Source organism: Lolium rigidum, chromosome 3 (assembly GCF_022539505.1).
Source record: "Lolium rigidum isolate FL_2022 chromosome 3, APGP_CSIRO_Lrig_0.1, whole genome shotgun sequence".
Taxonomy (NCBI): domain Eukaryota; kingdom Viridiplantae; phylum Streptophyta; class Magnoliopsida; order Poales; family Poaceae; genus Lolium; species Lolium rigidum.
In genome coordinates, this window is record NC_061510.1 from 19,627,387 (window position 1) to 19,645,067 (window position 17,681).

The 17,681-nt window shown below is 40.4% G+C and overlaps 1 protein-coding gene across 1 annotated transcript; it reads left to right on the forward strand.

Annotated features, from left to right (window-relative positions):
* Positions 1 to 11,863: 11,863 nt before the first annotated feature.
* LOC124701252 (hydroxymethylglutaryl-CoA synthase-like) lies at positions 11,864 to 16,404 on the forward strand. Its single transcript, XM_047233300.1, has 13 exons — positions 11,864 to 11,944; positions 12,062 to 12,160; positions 13,535 to 13,641; positions 13,944 to 14,076; positions 14,323 to 14,466; positions 14,572 to 14,730; positions 14,840 to 14,913; positions 14,993 to 15,068; positions 15,296 to 15,351; positions 15,440 to 15,527; positions 15,616 to 15,756; positions 15,850 to 15,999; positions 16,148 to 16,404. Exons 2-13 carry the CDS (start codon positions 12,086 to 12,088, stop codon positions 16,334 to 16,336), a joined length of 1,392 nt encoding a protein of 463 aa, XP_047089256.1. The 5' UTR covers positions 11,864 to 11,944; positions 12,062 to 12,085; the 3' UTR covers positions 16,337 to 16,404.
* Positions 16,405 to 17,681: the final 1,277 nt, after the last annotated feature.

Consider the following 17,681-nt stretch of genomic DNA (forward strand, 5'->3'; position numbering starts at 1 on the left):
CATTTGTGTCCACCATACCTACCTACTACATGGTATTTCTCCGCCATTCCAAAGTAAATTGCTTGAGTGCTACCTTTAAACAATTCAAAATTTATTACCTCTTATTTGTGTCAATGTTTTATAGCTCATGAGGAAGTATGTGGTGTTTATCTTTCAATCTTGTTGGGCAACTTTCACCAATGGACTAGTGGCTTCATCCGCTTATCCAATAATTTTGCAAAAAGAGTCGGCAATGGGATTCCCGAGTCCCAAATTAATTAACAAAAATAGACACTCCTCCATGGTATGTGATTGTTGGACGGCACCCGAAGGATTCGGTTAGCCATGGCTTGTGTAAGCAAAGGTTGGGAGGAGTGTCATCATAATAAAACTAAAATAAAAAGGCACTCCTTCATGGTATGAGATTGTTGGCAGGCACCCGAGGATTCGGTTAGCCATGGTTTGTGAAAGAAAGGTTGGAAGGAGTGCCACCCAAAATAAAATAAAATGGGAGCCGCTCTTTGAAGGTTTGTCTGGCAAGGGGGTTAGAGTACCCGCTACCATTCGTTGACAACAACATACACCTCTCAAAACTTTATTTTTATGCTCTCTTTATGTTTTCAAAATAAAAGCTCTAGCAAAAATATAGCAATCAATGCTTCCCTCTTTGAAGGACCATTCTTTTACTTTTATTGTTGAGTCAGTTCACCTATTTCTCTCCACCTCAAGAAGCAAACACTTGTGTGAACTGTGCATTGATTCCTACATACTTGCATATTGCACTTGTTATACTACTTTGCATTGACAATTATCCATGAGATATACATGTTACAAGTTGAAAGCAACCGCTGAAACTTAATCTTCTTTTGTTTTGCTTCAATGCCTTTACTTTGAATTATTGCTTTATGAGTTAACTCTTATGCAAGACTTATTGATGCTTGTCTTGAAGTGCTATTCATGAAAAGTCTTTGCTTTATGATTCAGTTGTTTACTCATGTCATATACACTTGTTTTGATCGCTGCATTCACTACATATGCTTTACAAATAGTATGATCAAGGTTATGATGGCATGTCACTCCAGAAATTATCCGTGTTATCGTTTTACCTGCTCGGGACGAGCGAGAACTAAGCTTGGGGATGCTGATACGTCTCCGACGTATCGATAATTTCTTATGTTCCATGCCACATTATTGATGTTATCTACATGTTTTATGCACACTTTATGTCATATTCGTGCATTTTCCGGAACTAACCTATTAACAAGATGCCGAAGTGCCGGTTCTCGTTTTTTGCTGTTTTTGGTTTCAGAAATCCTAGTAACGAAATATTCTCGGAATCGGACGAAATCAACGCCCAAGTTCCTATTTTCACCGGAAGCATCCAGAACACCCGGGAAGGACCAGGGGGGGCACTGGGCCCCCAGACCATAGGCCGGCGCGGCCCAGGCCCTGGCCGCGCCGCCCTATGGTGTCGTCGCCCCTTCGACCCTCCTGCGCCGCCTCTTCGCCTATATAAAGCCCCTGGATCGAAAACCCTGATACGATTGACGAAAACCACAGAAACCTTCCAGAGCCGCCGCCATCGCGAGGCCAAGATCTGGGGGACAGGAGTCTCTGTTCCGGCACGCTGCCGGAGCGGGGAAGTGCCCCCGGAAGGCTTCTCCATCAACACCGCTGCCATCTCCACCGCCATCTTCATTACCGCTGCTGCTCCCATGAGGAGGGAGTAGTTCTCCATCGAGGCTCGGGGCTGTACCGGTAGCTATGTGGTTCATCTCTCCCATGTACCTCAATACAATAATCTCATGAGCTGCTTTACATGATTGAGATTCATATGAGTTTGTATCACAATTTATCTATGTGCTACTCTAGCAATGTTATTAAAGTAGTTTTATTCCTCCTGCACGTGTGTAAAGGTGACAGGTGTGTGCACCGTGTTAGTACTTGGTTTATGCTATGATCATGATCTCTTGTAGATTGCGAAGTTAACTATTGCTATGATAATATTGATGTGATCTATTCCTCCTACATATGCATGAAGGTGACAGTGTGCATGCTATGTTAGTACTTGGTTTAGTCCTTTGATCTATCTTACACTATAAGGTTACTTAAACATGAGCATTATTGTGGAGCTTGTTAACTCCGGCATTGAGGGTTCGTGTAATCCTACGCAATGTGTTCATCATCCAACAAAAGTGTAGAGTATGCATTTATCTATTACTGTTATGTGATCAATGTTGAGAGTGTCCACTAGTGAAAGTGTAATCCCTAGGCCTTGTTCCTAAATATCGCTATCGCTGCTTGTTTACTTGTTTTCTTGCGTTACTACTCGCTTGCAATACTACCACCATCAACTACACGCCAGCAAGATATTTTACGGCACCGTTACCCACTGCTCATACTTATTTATACCACCTGTATTTCACTATCTCTTCGCCGAACTAGTGCACCTACTAGGTGTGTTGGGGACACAAGAGACTTCTTGCTTTGTGGTTGCAGGGTTGCATGAGAGGGATATCTTTGACCTCTTCCTCCCTGAGTTCAATAAACCTTGGGTGATCCACTTAAGGAAAAACTTGCTGCTGTTCTACAAACCTCTGCTCTTGGAGGCCCAATACTGTCTACAGGAAAGGAGGGGGAACGTAGACATCAGGTGGCTCCGGACCCCCACTCGGCCTGGGAGGAGGCCCTGTGGTCTCCGTGGCCGGAGTCCCCGGCGCGGTCGAGCCACAACAGCGCCTCACCGCCCGGGGACGTCGTCCACGACGACGACGTCGCCGACGACGCCCACAGGGGCTAGGCGGCGCACCGGCGGCCACCGCGCCGCTGACCAAACCCTAATAGAGGGTTTTTTATATTAGTTTAAATTTAAAAGCCCATATAGGGGCTTCTTTTGTTAGTTTTATTTGCCCAAAATAGGGCTATGTACAAATTTGCCCAAAATAGGGCATATGTTCAATGAAATTTCGTTTAAATTCGCATTTTGTTTTTGTTTTCGTGGTTCTCCGGTTATGCGATGCGTCCGCGCGTTGGACGCAGCGCGCGACCCAAACGGACACGCGGACGCGGGGCGCTGTCCGCGTGTCCGGGCGGCGACCCAAACGGCCCAAAACGGACGGCCCAGCGCGTCCATTTGGATCGCGCGGTTGGAGAGAACATATCTAGTGCTACCACCCCTTTAGGTGCTACCGTGCTACCGTACAAAAAGACGTATTTTATACGTGTCAAAAAATTATACAAAAAAATGTGAGTGCTCATGAAGCATGTCCCTACAACATCCCAAAATTTCATATCTTTTTTGTTTCTCAGTGTCCATGTCGATTTTGGATATGAAATTTTGGGATGTTGTAGGGACATGCTTCATGAGTACTCACATTTTTTCGTATAATTTTTTGACACGTATAAAATACGTTTTTTTGTACGGTAGCACGGTAGCATGCAAAGAGGTGGTAGCACTAGATATCTTCTCATGCCCTCACGTCCCGGCGGCCTGGCGATCGACCCCCGCCCCCACCAAACACCCGAGGCAGAGAGCGTATCTGGTGAAACGGACGAATTTATGAAACAGCTGCACCGTTGGGTTGTGGAGCTTTGGATGAAAAATGAGTGTACCAGATGTAACCACAAGGTGGACTGCTGGTATATTTGCAAAGCGAACCTTGTAGCATCGTCGAATTGCACTACTGTACGCAGTACGAAAGTATACATTGCTAAGGCATCTGTGGAAGCCGACGGCGGCGGCTGCCTGTGCGTGACGTCTCTGGGCGGAACGGCGGCGGGGCGACCTGCGGGAGACGGTAGTGGCCCTCTCCATGCTGAAGGTGAGCTGCACGACACGACCTCCTCACCATGGTGCCATGCGCCCACGCAGCTTGCTGCTGTGATCTCCTCTCAATTGAGGAATTTGGGGAGTAAAGAGAGGATTTGGAAGACGACGAAAGATTGGAAATTCAAGATCTAGTGAGATCTCATTATCAATTCGATTATGATATTCGCTACAATCAGGAATCCCCAACCTTGAGAAACAATCAGCGGGAAGAAAAGTAGGAAAGAGACGAACGAGACATGAGAGAAGGGAGAGAGACGGGTCTGTGGAGAACAATTAGTTTGATTCATTAATACAACACGGTCCATTGTGTAAATATGCCAGCAGCCTATCTTTCAACCGAATCATGTCCCTTTATTTTTCATCAAAAGGCCCACAACACATCGGTGCAGCCGGTGCATGAATTTGAGCGTTTCAGGGGATACGTTCTCAGACAACCCGAACCTGGTCCTGAAACGAGGAAGAATGGACGAGATCCGCACGACCGAAATAAATCCCCCATCTCGCCGGCGATCAACCAACAGCCAACCGGCTCGCGTCCTCGCTGTCTCCCCATGCTGCCTCCATGCGGCGGCGGCGCACACCACAAATCCATAGCACGTCGTGCCGACCGCGCGCTTGTCCCTGCCCGTCCGGCCCTACGCGTGCCACATGCACCGCACACGCAACTAGTAGTATGCAACTGTATGCACTAGTCACTACAGCGCACCATTCCATAGTGATTGTTCGTTCGTGTGGAATGTGCAGACGGGTTCGCGCACATCTTGCCAAATTGATGTGTCCACGGACCCTAGAGGTTAACCATTTAGGGCGTCTTTGATTTTAAAACATTCTTATAGAAATTCAAGAGAATTCCAATCCTTGCGATTTTTTCTATCGGATTCTTTGATTTAGAGGATAAAATCTCATACTCCATCCAATCCACTTGTTATGGATCGGAGATAGTAGTAACTTTTATTAAGAAACATCTCCACTACATCTTATAGATAATCTAATATCCTTTCAGTGTCCGAGATGCAAAATTCGGGACATATGTGTCGAACTCTAAAATTGGGTCCTATCAGTTCAATGTATCTGAACTCATAATTAAGAAATAAGATCACCTTTACTAGTATAATATAGGATTAAAGGACCAAGAGGGATATCTTCCATGTTATATGCAACAAACAAGTACATGTTAGGTGGTCAGTGTGTTCGGATAGAGTTACGCCAAAATCGCACGACTCTGTAGCTAAGGGTAAAGCGTGGACATATGGAGTTGGATACATCATACATGTAGCCCGATATTTTCTAGAAAAATAAAACCAGCATATAAAAGTTCCAAAAAAGATCTGTTTTTTTTACATCGGTAAAGATGATTTTTAAGCACGTGTAAACTCTTGTTGAAAAATAAAGTGTATACATATTTTGTGATACCAAAGGATAAACAAAATGTGTCTCTAAGTATGCACTTAAAAAATTCATTTTTAATCCTCACATTTTGACTCTTTGTGTTGGTCACAAATGAACACATAATTCTTTCAAAAATTTAAAAGTACATGGTACACCCTATATGTTGTTGTATATATTTTCCATAATATTTTGAGGTGGAAATATCAAGATTTTGTGCTCCAAATAGCACATTGAAGATGTCGGTCACACCTGAAACTATCGTAGTCGGATTTAACCAACATACTCTGGATCATGGAATATCATCGTATGACGATGAACATCTACAAGTTCCAAAAAGATCTTTTTATTATGTAAAGATGATTTTTAAGCATGTGTAAAATCTTGTTGAAAAATACATTGTATTTTGTGGTACCAAAGGATAACCAAAACGTGTCTCTAAGTATGCATTTAAAAATTCATTTTCAATCCTCATATTTTATCTCTTTGTGTTGGTCACAAATGAACAAATATTTCTTTCAAAATTTATGGGTACATGGTACACCCTATATGTAGTTGCATATTTTTCATCATTTTTGAGGTGGAAATATGAATGGTTTCATGCTCCAAATAACACATTCAAGATTTGCATCACACCTGAAACTATCGTCGTCGGATTTGACGAACATACTCTGGATCATGGATTATCATTGTATGGCGATAAAACATCTACAAAACTATCCAAAATTAATGGTTGGTCCAACTAGCAAATTCCATTTCAAAGTGGATCACACGTGCAATTCGATCTGGCCAACATACATCAGATCATAGATTATCATCTCGAAAAGCTAAACATGTACAAAATTTTCTAAATATAATAAAATCCATTTTGAAGTTTGAGGATATTTTATTAATTATCATCTTCCATGAAACACATTCCAGAAGTGGACACAATGTAAGTAACATTATTGGATCCGACCAATATTTAATGGATCATGGATTATCATCATATGATGACAAACATCTACAAGAGCACCAAATATTAAGGTTTTTCGAACTAGTGAAATCCATTTCGAAGTTTGAGGATACCTTTTCGAAAACAATACATTTAAGAACCGTGTAAAACTGCAACTAGTGTTGTCGGATATGTCCAACATACACCGGATCATGGATTATCAACGTATACAATAAATGTCCACAAAGCTGCAGAAAATAATGCCTGATCCAACGAGAAGGAGCCGTTTTATATAAGTTGGAGGATACATATTATCATCTTCGAAACAACACAATCAAGAGGTGGATCTCACATGACTTGAATATAATACACCAGATCATTGATTAATATCATGTAAAACCAACAATATACAATACTATTCAAAAATAGTGGTTGTTCCAACTAGTAAAAGCCATTACAAAGTCAGACAATAATTTGTCATCCTCTTCCGAGCAACACACATTCAAGAAGTGGAGCATATGTGGTACAACTACATGTTGGATCCATAAAAAAAATATCAAATGATGGATCATCATCTTATAAAGATAAATATCTAGAAAACTATCCAAACATACCGATCCGTCCATATAGAAAAAGACATTTCAAAGTCCAACGATATATTATTGTCATCTTTCAAGAAACACAATCTTAGGAGCTGTGGCCCACATGCAATTGTCATTGTTAGGGTCTGGCCAACATAATTAAGATTAACCATCATATAATGACAACAATTTGTAAACATATCCAAAACTAACGGTTCTCCAACTAGTAAAAGCCATTCTGAAGTTCGACAATATTATGTTATCCTCTTTCAATCAACACATTTAAGAAGTTGAACAAACTTTGTGCTCCAGCCAACATATATGAGATGATGTATTATTATCATCTTATAAAGACAAAAATCTACAAAACTATGCAAAACAATTGGTTTGTGTATTAAATGTCATTTGAAAGTCCTAGGATATTTTAGTGTCATCTAACAAGCAACACAATCTCAAGAGGCGTGACACACGTGCAACTTCCGTTTTCTGATCTGGCTAACGTTGGATCATGGATTAACGAAATCTATGAAACAATAAAAAAAAATGATTGTTCCAACTAGTAACAACCATTTTGAAGCCCGACGATATTTTATTACCCTCTTCTAGAAACACATGTAAGATATGGGAAACATGTGCATCTGACATGTTCAGATCCAACATATACCAGATATGATAAATAATCATCTTATAATGATAAACATCTAGAAAACCGTCCAAAAGTAATGATAGGTCCATCGAGTAAAAGTAATTAATTTTGAATTCCAAGGATATTTTATTGCCATCTTTCAAGCAACACAATTCAATAGGTGTGATGCATGTGCACTCTCCTTGTCAATGTATAAGATGATGGATTATAATCTTATAAAGACAACCATCTACAAAAATATTGAAATGTAACGATACGATCATCTAGTAAATGCCATTTCGAAGTCTGGGGATATTTTATTGTCATCTTTCAAGCAACACAAATTCAACAGGTTTGACACACGTGAGAACAACCCTGATTGTTCATTCATTTGGAATGTGTGGGTTCGGGCTTCTCATACATCCGGAAAAACTGATGTGTCCAGAGACATAGCTTAACCATTTAGGTTGCCTTTGATTTACAATATTCTCATATATTTTATTAGAGAATTTATATCCTTATATATTTTTCTATCACGATGCTATGAGTTGTAGGATTAGATCGCATAGTAATATATGTCAACGAATCCTCTACACTATATATTATAGGAACTCCAATATCCAGCTAGGGAAGAGCCGGTAAAATTTAGGGCCATGTGCCAAACTCTTAAACCAATGCATATCATTGGTTCAATAGCTAAACTGGTAATTAATAAATAACTTGATTTTTACTAGTTAATATAGAAATAAAGGTTCAAGAGGGACATGGCATTGTGATCGACGAAAGTCGATGATACCAATATGAAAAACACATTTTAAAATGAAAATCATTTTCAATAAAAGTTTTTTCTTGGGAATGTACATGTATGTGTCTATTACATGTCCTGAAACATTTTATGATGGAAGATATATATATGTAGTGTCTAGGAAAAAATACAAAAAAATGTCTCATCAATGTCATTTTGTGACACTAAAAATCATCTTTTTACACATGTCTCAAAATATGTCCATTTCCATCAAATTTTATGTGCGTGCATAGAATATCTAGATATACACACATTTTTTTTGACATTTTAAAATGTTTTTTCTATGTTGGGAGCATCTAGCCCTAGAGTGGATTTCTGGTTCAAGAGTGGTATCTTCCATGTTGTATGCTACAAACTATTGTGGTCTAGGTGGTTAGTGTGTTTGAGGGAGCTACGCCTCAATCCCACAAATAGAGTATAAATCTCATCAATCACACATTTAATTTTATCCTAAATGGAATGGGAAGGATATTTCAATCCCACATTTTCTTATTTATGTGTTTCTAAAATCCTACTAAGCAACGAGGCTTTTTATCTAAGGGTTGTGAAGACAATTGGAGTTGGGCTACATGTAGTCTGGTATATTCTAAAAAATAAAACCGGTATTTAAAATTCTAAAAGGTTGGTTTTAAAATATGATTTCTAAGCACATGTAAAATCTTGTTAAGAGTACATTATATTTTATGCTACAAAAAATAACAAAAAACTGGCTCTAAGTATGCATTTAAAAATTCATTTGCATTCCTCACATTTTCTCTCTTTTTGTCTTGGTCACAATTAAAAATAATTCTTTAAAACTTATGAGTACATGGTAGACATCTATATGTAGTTGTATATTTTCCCATAGTTTTTGAGAAAAAAATATGAATATTTCATCCTCTAAAAATTAACTTATGCTCCAACTAGTAAAAGCCATTTTGAAGACATACGCTACTTTATTTTCATCTTCCAAGCATCACCTTTAAGAAGAGGGACACATGTGTTACTGAAACATTGTCGGATCGGGCAAACATATATCCGAATAATGGTTTAACATCATATAACGACAACATTCTAAAAAAAGTATAAAAAACTAACGGATGCTCCAACTAGTAAAAGTCATTTTGAAGTCAGACCATACTTTACTTTCCTCTTCGAAGCAACACACTGAAGAAGAGAGACACTGGTGCAACCGGAACATTGTCGGATCCAACCAACATTTATCAGATGGTTGATTATTATCTTATGAAGAAAAAAAATCTATAAAGTATCAAAAAGTGATGATGGGTCATCCATCTAGTAACAAGCTAGTGCCCCCGTTGCATAATTATTGTCGGGAACGGAGGGAGTATTTCGTAGTCCAAAGATATTTTACTGTCATTTTGAAGCAACACAATCTCAAGAGGCATGACACACATGCAACTCTCCTTTGTCGGATCCGATCCAATTAACGTATTACCCATACCGTGTATTTTCATTTTTGACGTCTATGTTCAACAAATGAAAGCTACATTGCTGACTCCTATGACAATAGCTTCAGACAGGGTACGTTCATTGTCACTACTACCGGACCACACAAATGAAGGCGAGATAGCATGTGTTTCCAACGTGCGGAAACATGAAGCGGTATTCGAGGCACCCGCGTGACCGTGTCTCATCAATATATGTAACTAATTAAGATCAAATCATCTTACGGAATGTGTTGCTGATCTGCCACCTAATGGGAGTCATTTACTAATTCTTGTATATGATATGCATGTCTGAATTTTAAAACAAGGATGGGATTTGAAACTATATTTCTTCTGATTACATTAGGGTTGAGCTGCCATTTGAACCCAGCCTGGCTAGCCCGCCATGGCGCCATCCATGTTGCGGTGACTTCTCCATCCATCTCACAAACTCCTAGGGCGAGGCAGTTAAGTAATTCATGTATGATCTGCATGTCTGAATTTTAAAGCAAGAACGGGGATTTGAATCCATATTTCTTCCATTAACATTATCTGCCACCAAACGTTTGGTGCATTATTAACATTTAAATTAGTCTAGATAATCTTGTGCCAGCAGGGCCGTAGATGTGAAGTGGACGAAGAATCGTAACAAGTGATACGGAAACCGTAGACTTTTGCTGGCCCATGCACATGCTGAGCTATGGTTGGTACTGAAAACATGCACACTCGCACACCACACGAACAAGAATGTCCACAGATTTTCTGGTAACCATCGACGAATCTTGAGGCTCCACGAGTTCAGAATCTTAGTAGACATTGTCAGGGCCGGCTCTATATTTTTGGAGGCTCTAGGACGAAGTTGACGACATGACATCGAAGTTAATATGTATATACACATATGGAAATATATAGCCTTGTATATATGTGTCTGCTTTTACTTGCAAAATATTAAAAGTTAACATCTAACTACATATTCCTAGTCCGAGATGTTGTAAACAACTGTTAAAGACCCAAGCAATGCCATATTATGATAGAAAGATCAAAAGAGTAGCAAAATATAAAAGTAGTATTCCTTGCTAGTTTTATCACCTCGATCAACCTCAAATAGAAACCAAATTCCAATGAGTCCATCCACAATAATGATGCAATGATTCACAAAAAAAATCGTCTGACATTTCTAGACTCAAAATCATTGAGGAAATTTCAAGATCAATGTTATCTAAGATATCCTTTTCAATACAACATGTAACCAAGCCATACAACCCGTCTTGTAACATAGTTGACCTCAAATAATTGTCCAACAGTTTATGTCCAGAGAAACTTCTTCCAGTCGGGGCTACGTCAGAGGTATAATCAAGACGATATAAATGTGAACCCTTGCAAACATGTACGTACTCATCACCACGTGCGCTGAGCTAAACATCACTTTTCAATGAAAACTAGAAGGATACCCTACGCGTTGCAGCGGGAATTTCTCCGATAACTCTACTTTGTAAAAAACAAAAGGGTATAAGTTGATTGGAATAGGATATTATTTATAGGAACATGCAGGATGCGTAAATATTCAAGAGACTAACTTAAAAAAAACTGACTTAAAATAGTTATGTAGTTGGCGGCTAAAAGTTGATGATGTGGATAATTGGATGACTTAAAAAATAGATGATGTGTCTTGCTTGTAGAGTATTAATGGATGTTAGTGGTGGATGGCATGGACAATTGTATGACTAATAGAATGATGATGTGGATAGCTTGCATGTTGAGATAGACAAACTTAAATGACCTTCTAGTAAGATTTTGCTTTATAAGAGATATAGATATCCCACACTTTCACGAGACACCAGGCCTGGGTTAAGTGTCACTAACTCTCCTGACCACCGAATCGAATGTACTCGATGTCATGCGTGCGAAAGAACGAAAGATGAGCACCGGTGCCACCACGACGTGTCAAGCCGAGTATAGTATACATCTCTACAAGTTTGACTGCATTAACGGGGCGTGGTGCGTGTGTACAGAAAATAGGTCTGATCTCCAGGATCGTGGGGATCCCGGTCTCCACGATCGTGGCTCGGACGCAGAGAACTCCAACACGACCGCCAGCCGCAGGATGAGAATCGGGATTCCCCGAGGCGACAGCCGGTCGATACTACCGAGGGAGGCCGTGTCCGTAATTACCACCACCACCTACCGCTCGCAACCTCAACATCGGGGAAGAGAAAGACGAGGAAGGAAAATCCTTTTTCGAAGAGAAAAAGCGGCGAGCGGCGTATATATACGGCGCGGAGCCTGGCAGAGTCCACCACCTCGCCTCGCCTCGCCTCGCCTGCTACCATCCCGCATCTCCCTCGGCGATCCGCGTTCTTCTTCGTCTTCTCTCACTGGTACGGTTCCGTCTCTCCCTTCTTCTTTTGATCTACGGTCTGATCTGCGAGGGATTGGAACTGCAATCTCGCCTCCCTGTCTGCTTCGTTTGTTCATGTGGTCTTGTTTGGTTGCAGCTGAAGTTCGGAAACTAGGGAGAGATGGAGGCGGAGAGGGTCAAGGACGTGGGCATCCTCGCCATGGACATCTACTTCCCGCCCAACTGCGTGCGCCAGGTACCAGTTACCACACCACACACACACTCTCTCTCAGCCATGATTTTATTACATCACCGTATTTTCCTACCCGTAAAAGGAAAAAAAAAAACAGAGCATCGGCTCTGAATTCCCGGTCTGCTCGCCCGTTTCAGTCGTTAAAACATCGTAAAATTTAAATCCAAGACCACGCTCTTTGTGTGTGGTTGGTGAGTGGAGTTTTTTGTTGTTGTTGTTCTTGTTGCTGGGAGCCAGTTGTTCACGTGAGAGCGCGTTCAGGCGTTGAGTCCTTTGGGTTGGGGGTGTGTGCAGACAGACAGAGTCAGTTTCAGATTAAGAAAAGAGGCTGCCGTTATCTGTTGAAAGCTTGTCACCATTCGACCTGTTCTACGTCTGGTCAGATTCAAATATCGCAGCCATTAATGTACAAGAATAATTGTATTAAGTCCGTGTCAACTTAATTCATCTATCCTAGCCGTGTAGCTAGAGATGGGAAGGAAATGCACGCCAGGGGGATCATGTAGATTGGTAGTAACGTAAAACAGTTACATTTGGCACTCTCTGTAGCTCTTAATTTGAACTGTACTAGTACTCCAGCTGGTACCAGTGCAAAGAAACCTTGCTGGGTGTTTCCAAAATGCGCAACCTGGTGGACATTGCTTACTTGAGGAATGTTGTCACGCTTCCAAAAGAAAAATACACCGAGAAGATGCCGGCCGAATGGGCTTTGTAGGAGCTGTAGGGCCCTCCTCTCCTGTTTAAGTTTAAGCTTAATTAAGGCTGTGTGGACAATTAAGCAGCTGATGCCGACGGCTGTCAAAGCGTCTCTTCCCTATCATAGGCTTGTGAACCCAGCAGGTGTTTCGTGCGCACGTGTTCATCAGATTCCCAAATCGGCGCTGTCCACTTGGAAGTTCTGCTGAATTTTGTGGCCGTACAAAACTTGTCATGAAAAGGCTTATATATATGATGATGATATTAGGTGGACTGGTGGAGGTTGGAATGAGATGCCATGGGATGTGGACGAGGTTGACCCTAACAAATGAGTGCGAATGATGATATGTTGATGTTAGTCATGTGCCTGAGCTTTAAGTAATATCATCCTCTTTAAAGCATTAGTATTGATCCTTCCTTGTCCATTATATTCTGTTGATCATAAAAGAATCTATTGCATTTAAACCGAAATAAAGACTTTAGAGGCCACTATACAACAACCCATCATTATCCAACAGTGTTTTTGTGCATCTACAGTTTTTGTTGCATCTCTTCTACTACCTCTTTCATTCTTATCGATTTTATTCACTCACAGATCAACATTTATTTCATTTTTTCTTTATTATTTTCCTAAAATAATGTTTTCTACTAGCTTAAAAATTCACATGATGCTGGTTGTAGGAAGAACTGGAAACTCATGATGGCGTGAGCAAAGGCAAGTACACTATTGGGCTTGGGCAGGATAGCATGGCCTTTTGCACTGAAGTGGAGGATGTCATTTCAATGAGGTATGATTATCTTCCTAAGTACAAAATAGTCTTATTCTCCTATCTTTTTTCTCTGTTTTCCTCAGGACTTATGCTCGTACTACTTGACTCTACTGCTCGATTTACCAACTACTAGCGTTGTTAGAGAAAAAAAAATTACAATATGGTTGGTTGTGAACGTAACTGTACAATCTTCGAGATGCCTTATATTTGCCTCTGAAGTCCAAACAGTTAACATTTTTGTGTTTTTAACGTCTGGACAGTATATTCTTTACCATTTTATTCCTGCTTATATCATCTAACTGATTAAGACTTTCTCTCAGCTTGACAGTGGTGAAGTCCCTCCTGGAAAATTATAAGATCGATCCAAAGTGCATTGGACGTTTGGAAGTCGGCAGTGAAACTGTTATAGACAAGAGCAAGTCTATAAAGACATGGCTGATGCAAATTTTCGAGGTTTGTTTCATTCAGCAAGTATATGCTAACGAGTTTTTTTATTTCTTGGTGTAACTTTGTCTAACACGTGTTATGTACATAACTAAATAATATGTTATGTACTTCAATTTTCAAATTAAACTCTTACGCATTATTTTAAGTTTTCTTCAACACCAGAACTTTTTTTGGAAAGGCTAGTACTTGTATTTACAAGCAGAAAATTCCTTTTGGTAAAGTATTTCCCATAACACTATTCTCTAAACGCAGGAATGTGGTAATACTGATATTGAAGGAGTTGACTCCTCAAATGCGTGCTATGGTGGAACAGCTGCTTTGTTTAACTGTGTTAATTGGGTCGAGAGCAACTCATGGGATGGGCGTTATGGACTCGTTGTTTGCACAGACAGCGCGGTATGTAATCTGATCTTGTGACCATAACACAAAACTGTATTACTTGACCATGACAACAAGTATTCCTCTTGCTGACATCTTAGATCCATGTTGACACCTTATCAGGTTTATGCTGAAGGGCCAGCTCGTCCTACTGGCGGTGCAGCTGCTATTGCAATGTTGATTGGACCAAATGCTCCTATTTCATTTGAAAGCAAATATAGAGGATCTCATATGGCACATGTTTATGACTTCTACAAGCCTGATCTTGCGAGTGAATATCCGGTACATCACAATTTAAGATAATTCATGCAGCCAAAACTACACATGGAAATGAATTTATGTGGTCTGCCAATATGAATATCCCTTTTTACAAGATAGAAATTACATGCAGGTGGTCGATGGGAAGCTATCACAGACATGCTATCTCGTGGCACTGGATTCTTGCTACAAAACCTTCTGCAAAAGGTAAGTTGTAATCCTCTCACTTACACAGGTTAATCAAGTTACATTGATTTGACCAGAACTGATACCTTGAATCTTTCAGATATGAGAAAATTGAGGGGAAGCAATTTTCAATTGTAGATGCAGATTCTTTTGTATTCCATTCTCCATACAACAAGGTATAGTAAAACCCCGCGTGCCCTTTGGCATCTCAGTTGAATTATCAATTACACGGACAATATTGTGAAAGCAGTTCACCATCTGCACTTGTCCCCAAAATGCAGCTCTTCCTTTTATGACCATTGTTTGGGCATCACACCATTGCCCTTGAGATACACCATGTATGGTCATCTGTTTTGTACTCTACTATTGTTTACAATCTTTTCTATGTTTTTGCTATGTGCAGCTTGTACAGAAAAGTTTTGCTCGTTTATACTACAATGACTTCTTGAGAAATTGCAGGTTGGTCAGTACTGTATTAGGAACTCTATGCCTCTATATTGTTTATTAGTACTTTCTTACCAACTACAATTTCTGTTTGGTCAAATAGCATTGTTGACAAAGACTCAAGAGAAAAGTTGGAACCCTTTTCGAGCCTATCATCTGAGGAAAGCTATCAGAGTCGGGACCTTGAGAAGGTAGAAATAAAAGTCGAAATTACTCAAAAAATTCCTGTGTGCAATAACTAATGCTTGTAAGTTAATTTGTGCTACCTTATATATGCAGGTTTGCCAGCAAGTTGCAAAGAACCTGTATGGTACCAAGGTTCAACCAACAACATTGATCCCAAAAGAACTCGGGAATATGTACACAGCATCACTCTATGCTGCTTTTGCATCAGTTCTCCATAACAAACATGATTCTCTGGTATAAATCACGCTCCTGCCTTTTCTTCGGTTCTGATCAACATCGAACTAAATTAACCTCTCCCGTTTTCGTTTCCTCTTTTGAAATGTTCAGGCGGGCCAGAGGATTGTCATGTTTTCTTACGGCAGCGGCATGACGTCGACAATGTTCTCCCTCAAAATTAATGAAGGCCAGCATCCATTCAGCCTATCGAACATTGCAAGCATAATGGATATTTCCAACAAATTGCAGTCTAGGCATATCGTAAGTCTTTCATGAAGTTCTCCATTCATCATCAGTGTTCATTGTGGTTTAATTGCCAGGGCTACAATACCATGTCACTCGCTGCATTGACCTTAGTCATTGCAAACCTCAAGCTTGGCTCTGTCTCACCATATATCTTCTACGGCAGGTCCCACCGGAGCAGTTTGTTGAGGCGCTGAAGCTGGGTGAGCACCGCTACGGTGCGAAGGATTTCGTCACCAGCCAGGACACATCCTTGCTCGCCACAGGGACCTACTATCTCACCCATGTCGACTCCATGTACCGAAGGTTCTACGCCGTGAAGGGTGCCGCTGCACCGATATCCAACGGCCACTGATCAACCGTGCCTGGCTGCAATAAGCGTGCAAACCGCGAATGCTTTTAGGTTATCTGGCAGGGAAGGGGGAAGAAAAGGCTGGGGGCCTGCTTAGGTTAATTTGTGTCTGAATTGTAAGTTTGTAAAGTTGGAGCTGTGTGCGTGATTGTTGTAATGCTTTGTCAGTGAGAATCTTTGGTTTTTTAGTGAAACATTCACACCCTGCTGGGTTGGGTTGTACGAACTTGTAAGCTTTCTGTATAACTCGCCTAATAGGCAGGTTTAAGGTGCAATTACATGATTGATCCTGTTTGTTCACCCATTGTTTGAATATCATCTCAATGACAGTCAGGCCACAGCATTCATCACCTTTGCAAGCACATTAGTGCATATATGAGTTCAAAGTCAAATTTTGTAAAATCTGACCAAGTTTTTTTATACAGGACAAAAAATACCAACTGCCATGTAAACTAGAGGTCTGTCCTCCGGAAAGTGTCTTCGGCACACGAGCACGAGCACCATTTCTCATGAGTTATGAAAATCATATTTTTGGATTCCAAAAAGTTTGAAATTAAATACACATACATATAAACATTCCGAAGGTACGGTAGTAATTTTGGAGAAAAATATGTTGTATATTGAGCCATACAAAAAGACAAATTTCTGACCCCTATAAACAACCACACTTTTTTTTTCCTACAGTTCAAAATACAACGCAGTTTCTACCGAAACTTCGAATGAGTATTGAGGAGTATGTACTCATGGCATAAATTTGATAATTTTTGGATCAGAGAAATACAATTTTCAAATATTTTAAAAATCGGGAGTAATGGTGGTCATGTGCACCGAATTTGCTTCCGCCCATCCTCATGATCCTGGCATGTAACAGCACCCTGCTGGTGCCTGGCTCTCTGTAGCCCGCCATTTTTTCTTGCAATGACACCTGAAGCTTTTGTGTTCACAAAAAAAAAAAAAAATCAACATCCTTTTTTTTAGGTAATGGGCGTTTTTTATTACTTAAGGAAGCAATTACACCCGACCTCTGCATAGATAAGATGCACACAACCGTTCAAAAGTCTCAAAAATCTTTAGTGATAAAAAGACAAATTACATATCAAACAAGAGCAACTGTAAGACGCCTAAGGTGAAGGCGGAAGCCCAATCCGTAGATTATGCTGCCACCAATGTAGGGAAAAAATATCCCTCGATGTGTCCTCCAACCGTGTACAGAGCTCCGTAAAGAGCTCGCGATTCTCCATCTTTTGCAGCGCAGACCACGAACGGAGAGTAGCGGTACATCTGTAGATAACCTGCAAGAGAGAACAATTCTTACCATTAACTTTTTTGTCATTTCTACATAGCCATA

What these genes read in the sequence shown, in the direction of transcription:
- LOC124701252 (XM_047233300.1), top strand. Translation starts at nt 12,086, where the DNA reads ATGGAGGCGGAGAGGGTCAAGGACGTGGGCATCCTCGCCATGGACATC. An exon ending in CGCCCAACTGCGTGCGCCAG is followed by an intron (nt 12,161 to 13,534) that starts GTACCAGTTACC and finishes TGCTGGTTGTAG; the next exon opens with GAAGAACTGGAAACTCATGA. An exon ending in ATCTTGCGAGTGAATATCCG is followed by an intron (nt 14,731 to 14,839) that starts GTACATCACAAT and finishes AATTACATGCAG; the next exon opens with GTGGTCGATGGGAAGCTATC.